This window comes from Poecilia mexicana, unplaced genomic scaffold, assembly GCF_051168715.1.
Source record: "Poecilia mexicana isolate PSO_F unplaced genomic scaffold, ASM5116871v1 scaffold_1, whole genome shotgun sequence".
Lineage (NCBI taxonomy): Eukaryota > Metazoa > Chordata > Actinopteri > Cyprinodontiformes > Poeciliidae > Poecilia > Poecilia mexicana.
Genome location: NW_028263370.1, coordinates 20054659 through 20076021, shown reverse-complemented (window position 1 = coordinate 20076021; position 21363 = coordinate 20054659). Strand labels below are relative to the sequence as shown.

Genomic DNA, 21363 nt, shown 5'->3' with positions numbered 1-21363 from the left:
AGTCGTGATACCCAATCAGTGTTATTTCTATTACGACAACTCCGCTCTTGGACCCTGGCGCTGGAGTTTTTGTGGCTGTGAGAAATCTGTCGGCCTCTGGGAGTCTGTTGGCCACCAACATCCTGGAGACGTGAGAGGAGGATATCATCTTGTGTGTATTATATTCACTGAATTGTCGCAGAGACTGCGTTCATCTCGGAGATACCAGGTTATGAAAGCAGGGAGCTGCTCGCGCCTCCTAACCCCGTTTAAGCTAGCTGTCTCCAGTAACAAACGTCTGTCATATCGGTGGTTTTTGCAACCAAACCCTCTGAGGCTGAACTAGCTTAGCTGGGGTTTCTTTATATGGACCTGGAATAGCTGTGCTGAATATTTCTCCTCGGATAATCCAACCGGGACCCAGACTGGCACACCCTCAGCCGGGTCCGGATTCCTGGCCGCTGGAAGCCCTCTCAGGTGAGGTGAATGATTAGCCGGCAGCTAGCCAACGCTAACACCTGGGTAGCTTACGGCTAACGGCAGCTCAGGGTGCAGCGTTAAAACCGAATGAGCTTAACGGTGTGTATGTGTGTTGTGTATGTGTGTTGTAGGTATTTTAAAGTGACTCCCAGCAACGTCGAAACGTGTCTATATTCTGTCGTAAAGAACTGTGTAACCACGGCTGTCTCCACCCTGATTTTTACAGCATAACTACCCACATCGACTCCTTAATGATTGGATAAACATTATTAAAAAGCAATATTGATTCTGTTGGGCAATTTTCCTGTCATCCCAGAGTAACATCCACACCCCACGGCCCACTGTGGGCGTCGCTGTAGTTTGCGCACATAAAAAAATCCATCTAATTCCTTCAATCAAACACGGATCTTTTTATTATTATATATTTATGGTTTATTTTTCTATTCATAAACGTGATAGAAATCCCACGAGCATCTGGATGATCCTATATTTAGGCCCCATCAGCAGATGAAGCCACCTGGTTCATGAGAGATCTGAATTGATCAAATCTGACAAGGAGTTTTGCTGAGTTGTGAAATATTTTAGAGCATTTTGCAGTGTTTTTCCTCAGCTGATAAGTAAAAAGTAACCACTGTTGATGGTAGCAGGAACCTCCACTACTTCTAAAATGAACTGTTCAGAGTTCAAGAGTCATTGGACAGGAGCAGCAACACACACCTGGTCCTGTCATGGTAAATAGTCCCAGAAGTTATTGCTATACGCGATACTATTGTTGTTTTGAGTTCATTTTCAAGTAATACAATGGTAATGGCATAATACAATGGCATAATAATGCAAGAACATTTTATTCTCCAAGATCAATAAACTTTAAATTATATTGAGTATTCAACACTAAAGCTGGAAGACCTTTTATAGATCCAAAATAAACAAACAAAACAACAGAAATGACAAGTCTATGCAAACAAAAAGGTGCAAGTTGAGACCAAAGAAGACCCTTATCATCCAGTTTTTGGTAGAAAGAGAAAAACAATAAATTATGAAAATGGAAGTTATTGAGCATGTTTTAATTTATTATGCAATTAATTGAGTTATTGTGACACGCTTACACACACCTCATGTGAATTTGGATGCAAGCTAGTGATGCAGTGGACTTCTTCACATGTAGAAGGTAACCACAGTATTGGAGAATCAACAACTATGTAATCAATCATGGATGGTGGTATGATTATTTCTTAATATGCATAAGAAATATTACGCATATTAATATTTACGCAATATTAATATGCAATATTACGCAATAGTTTAGATAGAATAGATAGATTGATATGAATTTTAGAATATAAATCTAAAATAAAGAATCACCTTTATTGGCCAGTATCATGTGCAGAAACAGAATTTGGCTTGGTCTGCACACAGACATAAAGAATAAATATATATAATTAGTAGGGCTGGAAAATATATCACTATGTCAGTCAATATTGATAATTATTGATTAGGTTTTTGTTTTAAATATGTGAAATACTGCCAAACTGCTGATGCTACTTTTCCTGTTTTATCCAGTTTCCTTTTGAGCTGTTTTACTTTTTTCTACTGTCACTCCATGCTGTTGTTGTTGTTGTTGTTGTTGTTAAGAGGTACTATGGCGACACTGCAACTACAAAGTTACTGAGTTACAGGTTGTCGCTTGGTAACCAAAGCATAAATTAGTTAGTTAGTGACATGACTAAAGCCTTTCTTCTGACTACATTGCCCAGAATGCTGTGCGGTTCTGGATCAGACTTCACTGAAATTAATGAACATTCTATTGATTGTATTTTCTATTGGTACTGATTACTTGTCTATTGTGATTGTTGTTGTTTTTGTGTTACAATTTTTCTGTATAATGTTTTCCACTTTTGTCATCACATCCTCACCTCTGTAGTAAATCAGTAATTTCTCCGCCATGCATCTTGGCTGAATGACCGCTGTTCAGATCAAACTTCAGGAGCTTTCTGAGTGTTGATATTTTAAAATGAAACCACATAAGGTGGATTTTGCATCGCACACCTGCTTCTATTTGGACTGTTTCACTTTGCCGTCCTGGGATGACCCCGCCATCTTTATTTCCATATCAACTGGCTTCGCTCAAGGATGACTGGCAACTCCCTCTTCTGGATGGCAATCACACTGAAAAAAGATTAATCAAATTGAACTAATTCTAATCTAAAGTGTATTGGGAATTAATTGTAAGTCAATTAATTGTTTGCATCTCAACGGTAAATCTAAAATTCATATTCAGAATCTGTTTTATTGATATTTTGTGCACAATCAAGAAATTTGACTTTGGTTTTCAACTGCTCAAATACAAACATAAAGAAAACATCTGTAAACTTTTTACAGGAATAAGATAAAGATAGGAACAATATGCACGTGTATTTACACCCTTTTTCCACATATATAAATAAAATAAACCACAGAATGATTGTTGAAGCATTGAATTAAAAGATTACTTATTTTTTTCCCCCAAGAGAGAAGAATAATCAACTTAGGCTGTAAGGGAGAAGAAACTCTCTGTGGAAACAGCCCTCATATGAAGGTTTAAGTTTAAAGTGTCCAGAATGTGTAGGATCAGCAGAGATGCTAGCTCCCCTCTTCCTGACCTCAAACCTATAAAAGTGCTCGATGGAGGGGAGGCCAGCCATTGCAGTTTGGACCTGTCCTGTTTAGTACGTGAACCAAAACACACAGGGATGGACGAACACAGAACAGACAGAATAATGGCCGTGTAGAAGATGATCAGCAGCTCCTTTGGTTGGCTGTGCTTTTTGTGTTGCCACAGGAAATACAGCATCACCTCAGATCATAAGATTTCCTTATGTCGGCTCAGATCAGTCATCACTTCACTGCTGCTCATTGTACAAAATGCTGCTTCCTCAATGTGAAACTATAAAACAGGAAGATAGAAATCCATTTCTATCTGGAGAACTCTTCATTATGGGTAATATCGTTATGAATACAATAGAAATACACTTTATTGTACCAAATTTAGTTATAACAGAAGCAAAATGACATAACGGCATGCAGATTCACACAAAGATAAAAGTATCAAAAATAAAAATACAAAATAATATATTGTACAGGAAGGGCAAAATTACAACATAATGGCATTTGAAAGAACCTATTGTTTTTGTTGGTTTCAGTTTCCACATTATTTATTTTACATTGACTGTTTTAGTCCTAATTACAGATTAAACAAATTAAAGTTGTGTTGTTTCTACATGTTTGACCAAACGTTTGACACTATTGGTGTATTTAAATGTGCTCTATTGGTGCAGAGTTACCAAATAAATTTGTATTTCAGTACATTTCCATCTGTATTTAAAAAAAAAAGTTTTAAATCAATTCAGCTCTGTTTCTTTTGTTTACTAAACCTTTAATATCGGTATCAGAAGTGAAAAAGTGGATCAGTTCATAACTAACATAAAAGCTTTACATAGTCCTATCATAATAGGACATTTTACCAGATGATAAATTGTTTCAGAAGTTATTGCGATAAACGATAATATTGTTGTTCTGAGGCAATTTTCAAGTAATATAATGGTAATGGCATAACAATAATGCAAGAACACATTCTCAAAGATCAAAAAACTTTAATTCTTAAATGAACATTTAACACTGGAACTGGAAGACATTTTGAATATAAAAATTAATGAATCAACAGAGATAACTAATAAAGTTAGTTATGAAGTCTCTGTAAACAAAAATGTCCTTAAAATATATGATAGTTGAGACCAAAACAACAAACTAAAGACTTTTATCTTCCAGTTTTTGGTAGAAATGAAGAAAAGAGAATCATGCAAATAGAAATTATTTGATTTGTTTTATTTATCATGTGATTAATTGATTTATTACTTATTGTGACAGGCCAAGTATCTCATGTTTTCTCATTGTGTTTTATCTCTGTAGGTGGAGCATCCTGACCAACCATCAGAGATCGGGATTGAACAAGGAAGGAGGGAATCCCTCTGTCCTGTTTTTGAAGAGGAAACTCTGAACCCATCTGTCAAGAATCTCCTCTTCTCCTCATTTTGTTGCGGTTTGTTTTAGCACTTTCCTCCAGAGAGGCGTATTCCCCTAAGGGTCAAGTTTGTAGCGCTGTTATCCAAGCCTCAGTTCTCTCTGAAGGGCTGAGCGAGTAGAGGGAAGTCCCTGGAGAAGGAGGCGAAGAGGAAAACCGCCTATAGCTGTTACATAACCAACAGCCACGGTCAAGCCCACCGTCATCAGCAACGGCTTTAGTCCTGCCACATTTCTGCCCTGAAATGAGATAATTACCCTACATCATCACTGAGTGTAACGACTCAGCAGCTGCACGTGCATGGATACTAATGGATGGTCTGCTGGATTTAGCTTTGCGTGTTTTGGGAAGAAGTGCTCGGTGGCTTCCTGCTTTTTGCCCTGTGATCGCCTCGGGAATGTAGCCGGCAGGTGAGGTGGTTTCAGCCGGCCACCGCTGGGGTTTAGGGATGCCCCGACACAGGAAAACCAGACTCCTCCTGCACTGGCCCGCATACAGACTGCTCTGTCTGACACACGTCCTGGACTGAAGCTCCAACACGCTAAGAAAAGGGGGTTGGCATAATTTTTTTTTTTTATTTTCAACCATTTTGCTGCATTTCTTTTTTGCTGTTTTTTTTTTTTTTTGGATGCGGATGTGTGGAGCTGTCGATGTAATCTGAAGACCACAGAGAAGAAGAAAACAGCGCGCCTCAGCAAATCATTCCTCTCTTTTCTTTGTTTCTGCCTCACTTGGTTTATTTTTTTTCTCTCTTTTGTTTCCACCTGAACAGGTCTACCTCTGCCTACATACCTCATTTATATTCCCAATCAAGCTACATCTGGCCACATCAGGGTGATGCTCTGCTGGAATGACTTTCATTCAAAGGGTCCAAACACTTTTTTTAACAGAAATTTTATTCCACTACAAAGATTTCTGCCAAGCCTGTGATCACTGAGTTGAACATCATTCCCTTCAACTCATTTCTTCTGCTAAAAGAATAGTTTCTACTCTTCAACATGTTTGTTTGCATCATTTTGGGCCAAAACACAAATTCCTTTGGATAATCTGTGACTTTTGCAGTCAGCAAAGTAAAAAAACCAGAGAAAAAAGAAGCATCCACTTTGCTTTTCGTGCCGGATGTGGAACTACCTAAAAGTCAGACCCCTCCTCTCCTTTGCATCCAACCTGTCCCTGTTTTTGCTCTAGAGTCCGCTTATCCCGGAGTGTTAATGACGGACTCCTTAACGTAGTGGTTGGCGAGCGAAAGCACCAATCGCAGCTTACAGGAAGTGATGCCAGGTAGCAGCAGTAAGAGCGGAGGGCGGGGTCCATCCTCGTCGCCTCTGCCACACGCTGTGGTCTCACCCAGCAGGCCCCTCAGACCTTCCCGCTACGTCCCAGTTGCAGCCGCCACCTTCTTCCTCGTTGGGTCCACCACGCTTTTCTTCTGCTTCACGTAAGTCACATTAATACACACGCAGAGTACCCAAAAAATTGTACTCTAGTAAAAGTAAAAAGTAGCCCTCCAAGAAATTACTCATGTAAGAGTAAAAGAAGTATTTAGTAAAAAGTTTGCTAAAGTACTGAGTCACTAATCAAATTATCAATCATTTAACATTTAAAAATTGCATTATCAGACGGACCAAAATATAAAGTTAAGTGGAAATTTTGGTATTTTAAGGATGAAAATGACAACAAAATTACACAAAATAGTTTTATCCAAATCAGTTTCTTTCAAAAAAAAAAAAAAAAAAAACATATGAGACTTTAACAAAAACTGCAGCAATTACAGTGTCTGGTGAATTTTTGGTTAAAACATGTATGTTTTTTATTCAGTGGGTAGAAAATCCAGAAATTTTACTCAAGAGTAGAGATACTTCATAGCAAAATTACTCAAGTAAAAAGTACAACATAGTAAAAATACTCCTAAAAGTGAATTTTTTTCATAAGTTACTCAAATAAACGTATGTAGTTACTACACAACTCTGGCAACAAGGCAGTTCAGAAAGCTTTACATCATAAAGACACAAGAGTACAAAGTCACAGAAAACACCACACAGCTAATAATTGAGAAAACTAGTAAACATTACATTTTGCCATCATTACATATCAAAACATTGGTCAATGTTTAATTTTTATGGTTCAAAAGCAACTTTAGTCTAGATTTAAAGGAACTCAGCGTTTCCAGATTTGTGATGAACAGAGGCTGAATGCTTCTTCTATTTATGGGTAAAAGTGTTTAATAGCAGAATTAATATAGTTTAGTTTTTGTTTCCAGAATAAAGTCATAATATTACGATAATACAGTCGAAATAATACAAGTATAAAGTCCTTATTGCTTTAGGAAAAAATATAATCACAATAATGTTGTTTTTTCTTCTTTTTTTTTAACTACACATCATTAAACAAGGCATGAAATATTTAATTGAGAATAACTGTAGTACGCTTTAATAATATTTTATCAATCAGTTAAAGCAGTTTTCAACGGAAGAAGATTAGGGTCACAAAAAAAATCATTTTTTTTTCTCAGAATTTTGACAATTTGAAAAAAAAAGCTGACTTTAATCTTTTAAGATCAAAAGTAAAAATTCTGACATTTTTCTCAGATTTTTTACTTTTGATGTCAAAAGATTAAAGCCAGAATTGTTTTATCAGTGGCCACAATCTTCTCCTGTAGTTTTCATATGCATTCTGCTGAATTACATCAATGTGAAATGATGTTCAGTGTTATTTAACTTTAAGAAGTACTCATTGAGTGCAGAGGTTTGTTAACGGGTTTTATCAACCCGTTTTACCACAACCGACCCTTTGAGGACATTCATAATGTTGATTTGGCCCAAAGTAAGTTTGACTCCCTGCTCTGAAGGAATCAAGAGTAACCATCTCAGACAGTTTTATGGGGTTTGCAAACATGATCAGTTTAATCTTTTTGATGATTTCCCATTCCCGGCTGCCGTTTCTGGTGGCACAAAGCTAAAACCCAAACACTCGTTCTCCACTGCTCTCTGCAGTTCAGCTCGGCTGCTTGTCACAGAGTGAGAATGTGGAGAAAAGAGGCAAAAGAGCAGCAGTGGGAAAAAAGTGAGGAAAATCTGGTGGAAAGGTGTGATTGTGTATGCAGAGCCGTGCCTCTCTGCATGTATGCATGTGTGTGTGAGATGTAATCTGTGTGTGGTCAGTGCGGTGGCCGGTCAGCTCTGTGGATTAGTGAAGGGAAAATAGGCCAACATCTGTCACCCTGACAAAAGCCCATCATCCAGTCTGTCACTCCGTCTCTGTCCCTGTAGCCCGTCTCGGTCTCAGGTGAACACTGAACATCGGAAATAAAAATTAAACATCTGCTTACAGCTGGGCCTGTCGTAATAAATCACATGACAAATTGAAATAAACTCAATAATATATATTTCTTTCCAACAAAAACTACTGGATGATAAAAGTTTAAGAACAAAAGCTCCTGTATGTTGCTGAGAGGTTTTCTCTTATTTCAAGTGTACTGAGATATTTGCAGTATAAACTAGAACAAAAATACTTGATAAGATTTCATGTTTTTGCAGTGATTGGAAACAAATGGCGCACTGAAAACAGTAGTTTAGCCGAAAGTCTTTTATCTACTTTTTTTCCTAATTAATTTGTCGATTATTTTTTCCTCTTATTTCATTAGTTGTATCTTGTTTCGTTTCTGCTCATGTTTTTAAACTCTTACTCTTATTTTTCTGTGAAGCACTCTGAATGGTCTTGTACATGAAATGTGCTGTATAAATAAATTTGCCTTACCGAACCGCACCGACCCTATCTGCATCAGTCAGAGAAAACGTGTGATATTTTGGTTTCTGACGCGGTGCCGTTGGGGTTTCAGGTGCCCGTGGCTTTCTGAGCAGTTCTCCGTCGCCGTTCCCATCTACAATGGAGTCATCTTCCTGTTTGTTTTGGCTAACTTCTGCATGGCCACATTCATGGACCCCGGCATTTTCCCAAGAGGTGAGCGAATGAAAGTCGTTATAGAGGAGGTAGAAGCCTCCAAACTTAACTTACTGGTTTCATTTTTAAATCTAAAAACGCGCGCTGTCCCTGCAGCGGACGAAGACGAGGACAAAGAGGATGATTTCCGCGCTCCGCTCTACAAAACGGTGGAGATCAGAGGGATTCAGGTCCGGATGAAATGGTGCTCAACTTGTCGTTTCTACAGACCGCCCCGCTGCTCCCACTGCTCCGTCTGTGACAACTGTGTGGAGGTGCATTCAAGGACACACACACACACACACTCATAAAAGCTGTTCTTATTGTTTGTCGTCATCCGTCTCTGACTAGATCAGAGTGATTCGAGTCAGAAGTACCAAAAATAACCTAAAATCAATCAAAAAATGTAGTTTGGTTTCAATAAATCAATTTATCGCATGAAAATTTAATCAAACTCCATTTCCATTTGCATGATTTATCGTTTTTCTCTTTTATCTCTTTTTCTACCAAAATCTGAATGATAAAAGTCTTCAGTCTGGTGCTTTGGTCTCAACTAGCCTTTATTTTGAAGGAAAGCTTTGTTTATAGAGACTTCAGAATTAATTTGATTTGTTGTTTCGGTTCTTTTAATTATTTTAAAATGTTTCAGTGTTAAATGTTCATCAGTATTTAAAGTTTGATGATATTTGAGAATGTGTTATAGCATTATTATGCCATTGCTTGAAAATGGTCTCAAAACAACAATATTATTGGTTATTGCAATAACTTATGGGATAATTTATCGTCCAGCAAAATTTGTTAATATTAAAAGGCCAAATTGCATATAACATTTTCCATTGCAAGAAAATTATGCCAGTAATAATTTTATCCTGATTACAAATAAAAAGTCTCAATTTATATCATCTACTTGTGCTGGTGGGGCCAAACAAAGTCAATCCAGGGGCCACAAAAGCCCCATGAGCCACACTTTGGACACCCTGAATAGTTTGACTTAGAGATTAAAACCGAAGCGACATGAGGAGCCTCCGGGATAAATTCACCTTTCCTCTGAGGCTCGGTTTGGAACAGGAGTGTCAGATTTGGTGAATCTCTCAGTGGAAGATTTTAATGCTGCAGAGCAAAACGTGTAAAAACTATTTTTATCCTGAGGAGGATATTTACCCTCCAGAGTTTTAAGAACAGGGATCAGCCCATAGGGTCCCAGTGTGAAGCATCAGTAATTTCAACAAATCAGTGGTATGAATATGTTTAGACAGTACGGTGAAAAAAACTGCTACATGTGAAATATTTTTATTACAGTGGGGAAAACGCAGCAGATTTTTAAAGTTCTCCCAATGAAGGGGGATGTTTGTAAGTTTCATTATAGTTGCACTTCAACTGTGAGGGACAGAATCCAAAAGAAACACACAGAAAATCAAATTATTATTATTATTAATTGAATGAAATAAATATTTAATACAGTTTTGTTGACAAAGGTGGAACAGCCTGCTTCAAGCAGATCTAAATGTGTTATTCCAACTGTTTATTTGCACAGCTCTAAACTCAACACTTTAATAGCTCTAACCAACGATAACTGAGGGAATCTTGTTTAATTTGTGACTCTTCAGGAGTTCGACCATCACTGTCCGTGGGTGAACAACTGCATCGGCAGGAGGAACTACCGCTACTTCTTCCTGTTCCTGCTGTCTCTGACGGCTCACATCATGGCCGTGTTTGGGTTTGGCCTGCTCTTTATTCTCTGTCAGCGGCAGAACATCAACCACCTACACGCCATCGTTACGTATCCTTTAACGGTTTTTAACTGTCCCATTTACTCACCAATTAGTCTGTAATGTTTGGTTAATATGCACTAACAAACAGAGGTATTGATCTACCAAAAACATGACCAATTATATAAGAGAAACAAAAAAATTAGGACAAAGACGAACCAACATAACCACATGGTGTCACAACAAAAACAATGACATTGCTAAACATATGTTGATTGGGATAAAATAAAAGGCGCTTTATGGGGACATTTTGCTTCATGTTCTTACATATTTATTGAAACTACATGAAAAACTAAAGTGTAATCCAGTGTGTGCTCCACTGCAGGCCTGAGTTGTTCATCCTCCTTGACCCGCTGTGCTGCCAGGCTGGCTGTAATGTGTGTTGCAGGCTTATTCCTCATCCCTGTCGCCGGGCTCACCGGTTTCCACGTCGTGCTCGTGGCCAGAGGCAGAACAACCAACGAGCAGGTAGAAAACACGGAGGATTGTTCCCGCTGTTGGCTTCAGAGATTACTCACCAGAACATTCACAAGGTTTTCAGTTCTGACGCTGTGGTTTTGACGACCTGTCGCTTCGACTTTAGGTGACAGGAAAGTTTCGAGGGGGAGTGAATCCTTTCACTAATGGCTGCTGGAGGAATGTCTCTCATGTTCTCTGCAGCTCCCAGGCACCGAGGTGAGTTTTTTAAACTACTTCTGTAGGTACAGAGTAAAATCTGCGGAAAGGCCGAATCCAGATGTAGCCAGACATTTGAGAAAACAAATACTTTTTTCATGTGTTTTGACCTTGCAAAAACTGTTTTCTTGTTTCTTTTTATAACAAGATGCAAAGTTTCTTAAAACAAAGTTCCTCATTATATCAAAGCGACTTTTAAATCTAGATACAAAGAGAAAGTTTCTTCTTTTATGGAGGTAAAACTACATTCCACTGACAGGTTGACTTGTTAAAAAGCTATAAAGTTTCACTGATGACTCTCCTTTTCACCTCATTTCTTCTAGACAATGTCAAAGAATCCCAAAAGGTTTTGATGTTTTTCTGTTACAACTTTTCTTCTTTAAAAGAAGATATATATTTGTTTTAATAAGATAAATCTCATCGAAGTGAGTTCTCCTTTCACTGAGTTTAGCATCTTGCTATAAAACGTTTTTCCCGTTTTTTTATTTGGCTAAAACATGAACATTTTCTTGGTTTAACAAGTTTTGCATCTTGTTAAAGCTGATTTTTTTTCTAATTTCATCAAGTTTTTTTTCTTTAAATCTCACTAAAATGTGAATTTTTTATTGTTTATTGCTTCACCGCCACGCTGTCTCTGCAGGTACTTGGGCAGGAAGAAGTGCGTGCAGAACGTGAGTGTGCAGCCTCCGTTTCTGCGGCTGCAGCTCACCGAGGCTCAACTGGCAGCCAAAATCCTGGACAACGGCATCCAGGGAGACCTGCACCGGGTGAGAGCGACACGCCTGCTACCGGGGAAACGCCTCCAGCTTTAGCTAATTATTTAGTCTGCTGCTGAACAGATGCTTTGCATGTGTGGGAAGTAGATAGCTTTGCATACAGGATGGCAGCAGGAGGTTTAATCATTTGGTTCTGCAGATTTAAATGAGTTATTGTTTGAATGTGTCACACATGAACATCCTGCAGCCTGACTGAACACGAGCTGAAAGGGAGAAGGAAGAAGAAAAATCTTTTATAAACCGGCCCCTTTCTAAATAATTACACCGTTTTCTGGGCCACATATCCATTAAATTAACAATGTAAACTTTGGTTAAAACATGTTTTGTTTGACTTGCAGAAAATCCAGAAATTTTCTCAAGTAAGAGGAGAAATACTTCATAATAAAATTACTAGAGTAAAAAGTACAGCATAGTAAAAATACTACTAAAAGTACATTATTTCAAAAAAGTTACTGAAGTACATGTAATTGAGTAAATGTATCTAGTTGCTTGCCAACTCCTTCGCATCCTGGCTGCCGTGTAGAAGAATCAGCTGTTTTCTGTTTTAAAATCAAAGTTTGGAGGAAACATTTACAGCTGCTAGAGACACTGTGTGAGTCAATTACTGTACTGTTGAGCTGAAGTTGGTGAGTTTTCATGTGTGTTATTTTTTAAATTAAAGTTTTATTATCATGTGTGCTCTGGTTCTGCAGTCCAAGTCCAGTCTTGAGATGATGGAGAGTCAGTCATGTGACGCCGAGCCGCCTCCGCCTCCGAAACCAGAGCTGCGTTACCCTGGAATCGGCCAAAGGAACGCAGAAGGTAACAAACATCACCGACCTCCGACTGCAGCTTCTCTTCCATAAATGAAGAAGACATTATTCTCAATTTTAATTGAATTTTTGGTTTTTAACGGTTTAATTTTTGGAAAATATTAATCTTTTTCTCAGTCTGAGCTAGTGAAGCCAGCATGCTCCAGGCCTCCCATCTCGTTTGACATGTGTGTTTTACAGATTTTATTTATTTGGAATTTGAATTAAGATCAAATCTTTGATGAAATATTAGTGCCATTTACTAAAAAGTCATAATGTTACAATAATACAGTTGTAGCAATGTGAGAAAGTAGGGATAATACGAGAAAAAAGCCACTAATATCACAGGATAAAATCGGAATGTTATGAGAACTGTTACACAGAAAATAACAAAAGAATTAAAACGAGCCTGTTTTGAAGTTGCACTTTGGTTCTGGTTTTACAGATAAATAAATACTTCATCTTTTAACACATCAGCATCAAATTGTTATCAGTAGCAGAACTTTTAAATGATTATGCAAACGACTGAATCACACAGACTGAGGTTTCAATTCATTGAAATTACTTTTTCTACTAATTTCTAAGACGTTCTTCTGGTAAAATCGCATCTTTGTTCTGCCAATATGATTATATTCTCATAATTAAACAAAAAAATCTTGTCGCTTGGTCATAACACTCCGTCATGATTGGAATACAAGACAGTGAGAATTTCTTTATAATAAAATCGGATCTGGTATTAAAAAACGAAAGATTTTTCTCTGCGATGTGTTTCCTGTGTTGATGCCTTCCTGCAGAGTGCAGCCTGCTGGGCAAAGCTCCTCCCACCCCCACCATGTATAAGTACCGGCCCACTTACAGCCCGGGGAAGAACCACACGACTCTCACTCATGCTTACGCCAACCAGGTAACGATCCGCCAGCGGAGAAACCAGGCAGAACCTGCCGTCTGTTTCTGCTCCATTTCTCTTCGTTTCTGCTTCTTTTATCACATCAATCTAATGCATTTCCATGTTTTATTTTATGTTTTTCCTTTTGATTTTCCGTTGCCCATCTTGGTTTCAGTGGCTTACTTTTGATCAGTATCAGTAAGTGATTATTTTAAAATCATTTTTCTCTCTTCGTTTTGAGCGTGGTTTTCCTGTTCCCTTCCTGTTTGATCTGGACATGGGTCAAATACTGAACAGAACCTTTCAGAACCTTTTCCCAGACAAAAATGGCTGCCTCTAGTAGTACACTGCAAAAACACGCAGTGTCTTTATTTAGCATTTTTGATCTAGTTTCTCGTGCAAATATCATAGTGCACTTAAAATAATACACAACTAAATTACAAATAACTTCTCTGGAGGAAATATGAGATTTTTTTAAGTCAATATTTTTTTATTATTGATGAAAAAGTAATTGTTTCATTGGCAGATTAATTCAATTATAACGACATTTTTTTGAAACGATTATAAGACATTTTTTCCTGTTTTCCTGTTTCACCATTTAGCTTCTACATCTTCCTGTATAAAGGTTATTTATAAGTTAGTTTTGTCTTATTTCAAATGTATTAAGCTGTTTGGAGTAGAAACTGGATCAAAATTACTTGGCACCATTTTGAGTTTTTACAGTGTAGCTGCGTTTCCATTGACAATATAATTGCTCAAATAGAAATTACGAAAATGAATTTGCTTAATTGAAACTCGCCATTTTAGAAAAATTTAATGTTTTGTGCTAGAAGGGATGAGCCATGTTAAAATAAATATTTCACAAAACGGCAATTTAAACACTTTTTTAAAATCACGTGATCAACAACCAGATATTACAACTACAGGTGAGTTTTCAGCCTTCTTTTAACTAAAGGAGCTCAGTGTTTCAGCAGTGTTTCAGTTTTCTGTAAGTTTGTTTTAGATTGAAAGAGCACAGAAGCTGAATGCTGCTTCTCCATGTTTGGTTCTGGTTCTAGGAATGCAGAGCAGAACCAGAACCAGAAGACCTGAGAGGTCTGGAAGGTTGCTACGACAACGACAGGTGTTTATTGTGTTTTGGTGCCAAGCCTTTCAGTGATTTATAAGTTAACTGAAGTATTTAAGTCTTTTAGATTCTGTCTCTAATGGCTGTACCTATGATGAAAAGTTGAAGTTATCAGCTGCCTCTGCACATTCATTTGGATTCATTCTCAGTATTTGTCCCCATGTCTGGTCCAGATCCACCTGACTCTCCAGCAGTATCCAGAACTCCTCTCCTGTTTCTCCAAAATAAAAAGTTTTCCTTTCTGATTAGAACCAGTCTGTCTCCTGTTGCTGTCGTCATCAGTTTATTATTAATGTGTCTTTAATGTCCTAACAGCCTCCATCTTGTCTGTCTACTTCTTCTGTCGTCTTCCTCTGCTGCAAATGCAGAGAATATTTAACTAAACTAGATTGTCCTCACATCATTAAAAAGCTTTAAATATCTTAAATTGAGGCCTTAAAATGTCTTAAATGCATTTGAAAAGTTTCTCATAGACATTGACACAAAGAAATCCCTGATCTTTAGGTAAGATTCAAACCAGTTAAGTTCTGGACTGGAGTGCCAGTCGCTTCAATGTACATCATAATTAAGAAAGTCAAATGCTTCATTTGACAGTTAAAAGATTATGCTATAAAATTAAACTATGTACCCAGAGTTGGGTAGTAACTAGTTACATTTACTCAATTACAATTTACCCAAGTAACCTTTTTTTTTGTTGTTGTTTTTAAATGTACTTTTAGGAGTATTTTTACTACGCTGTACTTCTTACTTTTACATAAATAATTTTATTATGAGGTATTTTTACTTACTAGAGTAAAATTTCTGGATTTTCTACCCACTTAATGAAGAACAAACATGTTTTAACCAAAAACTCACCAGACAGACACAAACCTGCAGTTTTTATTAAAGTTTCATAAGTTTTTCATTAAAAGAAAAACTTTCTTTTGCTTGACTTTTATCTTTTTTTACTTACATGAATTATTGTCATTTTGCTCCTTAAAATCTCAAAATGTCCACTTTCTATCTTTGTCCGTCAGTTATTTTTTTAAATATTAATTGATTGATCATTTGATCAGTTACTCAGTACTTGGGCAGACTTTTTACCAAATACTTTATATTTTTACTCGAGTAATTTCTTTCTTTCCGCTACATTTTACCTTTACTCCAGTAAAAACATGTTGAAGCAGAGCTGCCTCTCCTGAAAACATGACGCCGGCCCTTTAAGTTTCCTCCTCTGCTCAGCGTCTCCTTTCTGTCTCCTTCCTCTTCTGCCTCCTCTAGTTGAGTCGAGGGGAGAGCGTTGGCAGCGCCAGGGACTCGTCCTCCTCCACCTCCTCGCTCCTCCAGGCAAGCCAGCAGCCCGGTTTCCGCTCGCAGCCCAGCCTGGACCGCCGGGACGCGGTGTCGGACCGGGCCGTGGGCGGCGGCGAGCGGAGGGAGGCGGGGCGGGAGGCCGGTGGCGGCGGCGGCATTCCTGGCTACACGCTGGGCGGCCGCTCCTACCCGTCCTTCTCGGACACCACTGTGCTGTCGGCGGTGGCATCCCGGTCCTCCAGCTTGGCTGGCGCCGCCCACGTCTCCGAGGCGACCACTGCCTCCACCAGCTTCAAAAGCTTGGCCAATCAGACGCCGCCGCCTCACCACCCGTCGCGTAACGGCAGCCTGTCGTACGACAGCCTGCTGGCAGGCGAGGACTTTGACAAAGCGGCAGCCCCTGAACCCCCCGCGGGGAGACCCTGTACACCAGCAACAGGCGGCTACGGCTCGCCCTTCCTGTCCCAGCAGAGAGAAGCCGACCTGCCGTCCCAGTCCTCCCAGTCGCCCCATCATCATCACCGCTCCTCCCTCCACCACCACCCCTTCCTTCATCGCTCCTCCTCCTCGTCTTCCTCCCCGCCTCCCCCGCCAGAGCGGGACCGCCTCCTTGGCGACCCCCACACCACCCCGGCTGCCAACTCCTCAGCCCCGCCTCCCCCGCACCATCATCACCATCACCACCACCACCACTCCCATCATCATCACCACCACTCCTCCTCCTCTTCCTCGTCCTCGCGCCCGCCGCGCTTCGCTGCCCCCCACCACGCCTATCCGTACCGCACCCGCTCCACCGACGTCCCGCTGGGCTCCAGCGGTGCTTCCGCTCGCTCGCCGCTCTCCGCCCACCCCCCGCCGCTGGGCAAGTCGCTGTCGTACTCGAGCGCGGCGGCGGCTGAAATGCAGTACCGCCTGGTCCGCAAGGCGTCGGCATCGGCCGGCGCGAACGCCGCTGGCGTAGGAGGAGGAGGGGAAGGCGGAGGGATGGGAGGAGCCATACAAGCACCAAAGTGAGTATGACTTTCACCTTTGACCCTGACGATCGGTTTGCTGCTAACTCTGAGAAAGCTACATGCCTGCCAGAAACCGGACTGACTGCTCCTCCTGCTCTTCCTCCTTTTCTCCCTCTCTCCTCCTCTTCCTCCTGCCAGATTTCCTGTGAGTTCCTCCTCCTCTTCCGTTTCTCATCTTCCTCTCATTTGTGAACGTTTTCAAACTGAGTGAATTTGGTGCCGCCATTTTCTTCAAATCAAACAGAATTGCTGTCAAACATTTGTGCAGCACAGATGAAAATTTCTGCCGCTATAATTTTAAAGATACTAATAAAAAAGCTTCCAGAGGTCAAAAAGGTCAGACCTTCTTCAGATCAGACAAAATTGGTGTCAAATGTTTGTGCAAATGTTTTTTATTTGTGTTGCTATCCTTTCAAAGATGTTACTAAAAGTTTCCAAAGCTCACTGGAGGTCAAACGCCCTAATCCTCCTCACATTTGCAAAATCAAACAAACTTGGTGTTTGTGCAGCAAATATGTATTTGTGTTGCTGTCATTTTAAAGATTTTAATAAAGGTTCCCAGAGGTCATGTAAGGTCAGCCAGTTCCCCATTTCCTTCAAATCAGACAATATTGGTGTCGGTCAACTCGACCAAGTTTGTGCAGCAAAAATTTTAGTTTGTGCTGCTCTTGATTTGAAGAGATTAATGAAAGTTTAGAGGTCCAAAGGTCAACCATTAGATTTGAAGGTTTGGGGTCAATTTCACTCGGGTTTGTTTTCATTGTTGTGTCTGATGCTGTTGTTCTTGTGCAGATCTGTGCTGATGTGTGTTTTTTTTTATGAGAATGCATTAGGCGTTCTCACTTCTTAAAGTTTTATTTCTCTTTAGAATCTGAGAATGCAGAGTATAAACAGAAACTAAATCTAAATCACAATTTAGCAATCTCACTCCTTAAGATTGTTTCTCTTTACAATTCTTTTTCCATGTTCCTTAAGTTTTAATGCTTTTAACTACTTCCACGTACTTCAACCAATGTCAACAATTCATATTTCAAAACCTTCAGCTTCTGCTGGAGACTTATGATGCAATTTTTGGTCATTTCGACTTTCATACTTTTTAAAATATTGTAACTTTCTGCCCCATTGAAATAAACTGAAATTCTTCAGATTTCTACAAAATTTTGCCCACCTCTGGAATTTGATTAGGAAACACTTTTGCTGATGTATCACAGAAACGACAGCATCTCTGATTTGTTTGGAGTCTGCATGACCTTCTCTTCATATCAACATTCGTTTCCAGTCCTTTTCACCGTTTTTTAATTAGGCTGGATCCTTTGACACTGCAGTGTGAAAATGTAACAAATGTTGCACCTCCCAATCCCCAATCAAACCGGACTATCAGGTGTGAAAACACTCCAAGTGAATGGTTTTAGCTCATTTTTATCCAAGTGACGCTTGGATAAAAATGTGTGCAAATCTTTGTCTATATTCTGCTAAGGTTAAAAAACACACACACACACACACACGCACACACACACACACACACAATTTCCAAAGTGCATTGTTTCTATTGAATAAGAATTTAAATTAAAATTACATATAAATAAGTTTGCAGCTAGTCATTAAAAATCACGGCAGCAACGGTTACATAAGACATATTTGTTATTCAGCCATGGCACTAACATCATCCATCAGCCAATCAGAAGAGATGTCATGTCTTATTCAGGTGATGATGCGACAAACTCCTTATACCTGGGAGCCGCTACGTATCCAGCGTTTAGGGGAAATTGTAGTCGGCGTTTTTACAGAAGAGCGTTAGATTCAACATGTTCAAATGACACAACTTGTTATGAACTGAGCAGTACTATGAGATGGAGCCAGCCGCTTATTGTCTGAAATAAAAACCCAAAAACAAACCTTTATCTTTCTACCACTTCCTGTCGTCTTCTGCTTTGTTTCTGCCAGTAGTAACATCTGGGTATTGATGATGTGAAGAAGAGTTTCTGTTGCAGATTTAGCGCAAAAACGTCTTACTGAAATTGCCGTGTTTCCATATACAATTCCAATTTGCGCAGTTGTATAAATTTTAGCAGAACAGGAATGAAATAGTCGATTATCCTGATCCTCCTCTGAATAACTTCCATCACACCCTAGGCTCTAAATCATGGTGTTTTTATGCATTTCTCTCATGAACCCAGAGGTGAGCTGATCCAGATGAAACCTCGGAGTCGGACCAATGGTGGCCAGCCCTTTTCCTCCTCTTCCTCCTCCTGCTCCGCCCCTTCCTCCCCTTCTCACCTGGTCTCCTCGCCCAGCAGACCTGCCGCAGACCACCTGAGCTCGCCGGTGACTCAGAGTCCGGCCCACAAGCCTCCGGCCGGCGGCGTAAAGAAGGTAACCGGCGTCGGGGGAACCACCTACGAGATCTCCGTATGATTTCCACTTGACTGTTCGCCTGAGGAATCTAACTGGATCGTCCTGCCGCCCCCCTTACCTGAAACCATGAATCTGATAAAAAACAAAAAACATTTAACTCATTTCTTGAGTTTTCATCCTTTCTGGAGCTTTAGTTTTTTGGATCTGGATTCTGTTTGGACCTCCAAGAACCTCCTAACATAGGTTTACAAGTGTAGCTTTTCCTACGGTTCAGATGAGCACTTTGGATTTTGTTTAGATCAAATTTGTTTTTTTATATTTTAATAAAAACGTCTGGTTTGAGTGACGGTAATCCTGCGCAGACTGTAGGAACCTCATGGGATCGAGTCGAAGGGCTTCTGCAGGAACTAAACGTAAGATCGGTCGGACGATTATCGGCAGAATCTCCCTCCGTAAATGCAGTGGACTCGGAGCGGGAAACGCTCATGTCACCACATGTTGCCTGATGCATGAGAGTCCCTGTAACCTCTGACCCCTGACCCTATCACACAGAGGGAAAAAAAGGTGCAGCTCTCTGAACTCTGATTCCAGGGAATGCGACATGTCAGCATTGAGGGAGTAAAAAAAACTACGTTCTGATTGCCAGTGTTTTGCTATTTTACTGATTTACTCAATGTGAATTTAATTCCATGTCTGTACAGGATGATGTGTTTTATTATTTTTTTTAAATGTGGATTTATTTTGTAAAACTTTCTTGGCAGACTGGAGCATGCACTGTTTGCCACCGTAGGCTGCTGTCATCAGACTGAGGAACATTTCGTCTGTTTTTGAACAAACTAAAGTGAATATGGAAACTATGTGCTGGCTCTTGAAGGAGCAAAATTTTATAGAAAAGTCTGAGCAATTGCCTTGAAAATTAACATTTCAAGTTATTCTGTTTTTTTAATTTTATTTCTTGTATTTAATTTGACCCCTGTTTTATATCAATTTATATGGAAACATAGCTGTTGATAAATGAAGAGTTTTTAAATATTGAAGGGAATGAAAGGAAGAAGGCATCCCTTCTGATTGGCTGATTTGCTTCAGCCGCTCTTTTTCCAGAATCACAGCTGGAAAATGATCTGGATCCCCGTGAACAATTCAACACGGAACCGTTTGGGGGAAAAAATCCCAGCCACATTTAGAAGAAGATGCCCCGCCGTTGGATTTCGGTGGAAATTTGGATATTTACATCAAACGGTTCTAAGCAAAGTTGATATTTTGTGTGTGTGTGTGTGTGTGTGTTGGGAGGAACAAAAACATTTCAGATAGAAAGTAATGTGTCAACCTGAGTCTGAAAATAAATGGTTAAATGTGGACAACAGGAGGACATAGTACTCTGTGTTATCAGTTATTTTTAGTGCTTTACCATGATCAGAAGGATGCCTGAGGGAGCAGAATTTACTGGATGATAAATTGTTCCAGAAATTATTGCGATAAATGATAACGTTTTGAGACCATCTTCAAGCAAGTTTGCCACCTCAAAGACCAATAAACTTTAATTTGGTAAAAAATACTGGAACTGGATGACATTTCAAATATCCAAAGTAAAACAACCATAAACAATAACTAAAACGGAAATAAATTAGGTCTTGATGCTTTGTTTTTTAAAGAAAATGTGAGTCTAATGGATCTAGTTTGCAACGTAAAACAGTTGGAAAAATTCAGAGACCAAGTAGGCGTTTCTCAAGAGCCACACCTGATTGGACGAAATTAACGTCCGCCATTCCACTTTAAATGTATACATCGCTAGCTTACCTCTCTGTCATCGGATCTTTTTTTGTTTATCCTTTGTTTATGAGCCTGCAATTGTAACCCAGGGTCTCAACAGACTTACAAAGAAGCAGTTAGATATAATAACTGCAGGCAGATTGCGTTAGCCGGTCTGACTTTAGCGCTGTTGCCATAACTTCTCCTCTCGACTCTTGGAGAATGTCCGGTTCCACTTCAAAATAAGAGCATTAACATAAATCATACTATTTTAATAGCGATATTAAGCAAAATCAGTTTTGGTTACTGAAATGCACAACTGACAGTTAAAAACGAAGGTATTAAAAATACATAATTAAAAAAGATATTGCTTAAACTGGTCTTGAGAGAAAGATTCCATTCTTAACTTCTTGTTTTCTTATTCAACTCGTTTTGTAATTTGCTGAATGATTTCTGCTGCTGGCACATCCAAGAT

The 21363-nt window shown here is 39.5% G+C and overlaps 1 protein-coding gene across 1 annotated transcript; it reads left to right on the top strand.

Moving 5' to 3' along the window:
• Nucleotides 1–45: 45 nt before the first annotated feature.
• Nucleotides 46–20505, top strand: zdhhc5a (zDHHC palmitoyltransferase 5a). Its single transcript, XM_015011481.2, has 12 exons — nucleotides 46–456; nucleotides 4405–5954; nucleotides 8355–8476; nucleotides 8573–8730; nucleotides 10063–10235; nucleotides 10590–10692; nucleotides 10808–10899; nucleotides 11540–11666; nucleotides 12368–12476; nucleotides 13261–13370; nucleotides 15739–16781; nucleotides 18962–20505. The coding sequence occupies exons 2-12, from the start codon at nucleotides 5791–5793 to the stop codon at nucleotides 19197–19199; spliced, it is 2439 nt and encodes an 812-aa protein (XP_014866967.2). The 5' UTR covers nucleotides 46–456; nucleotides 4405–5790; the 3' UTR covers nucleotides 19200–20505.
• The last annotated feature ends 858 nt before the right edge of the window (nucleotides 20506–21363 follow it).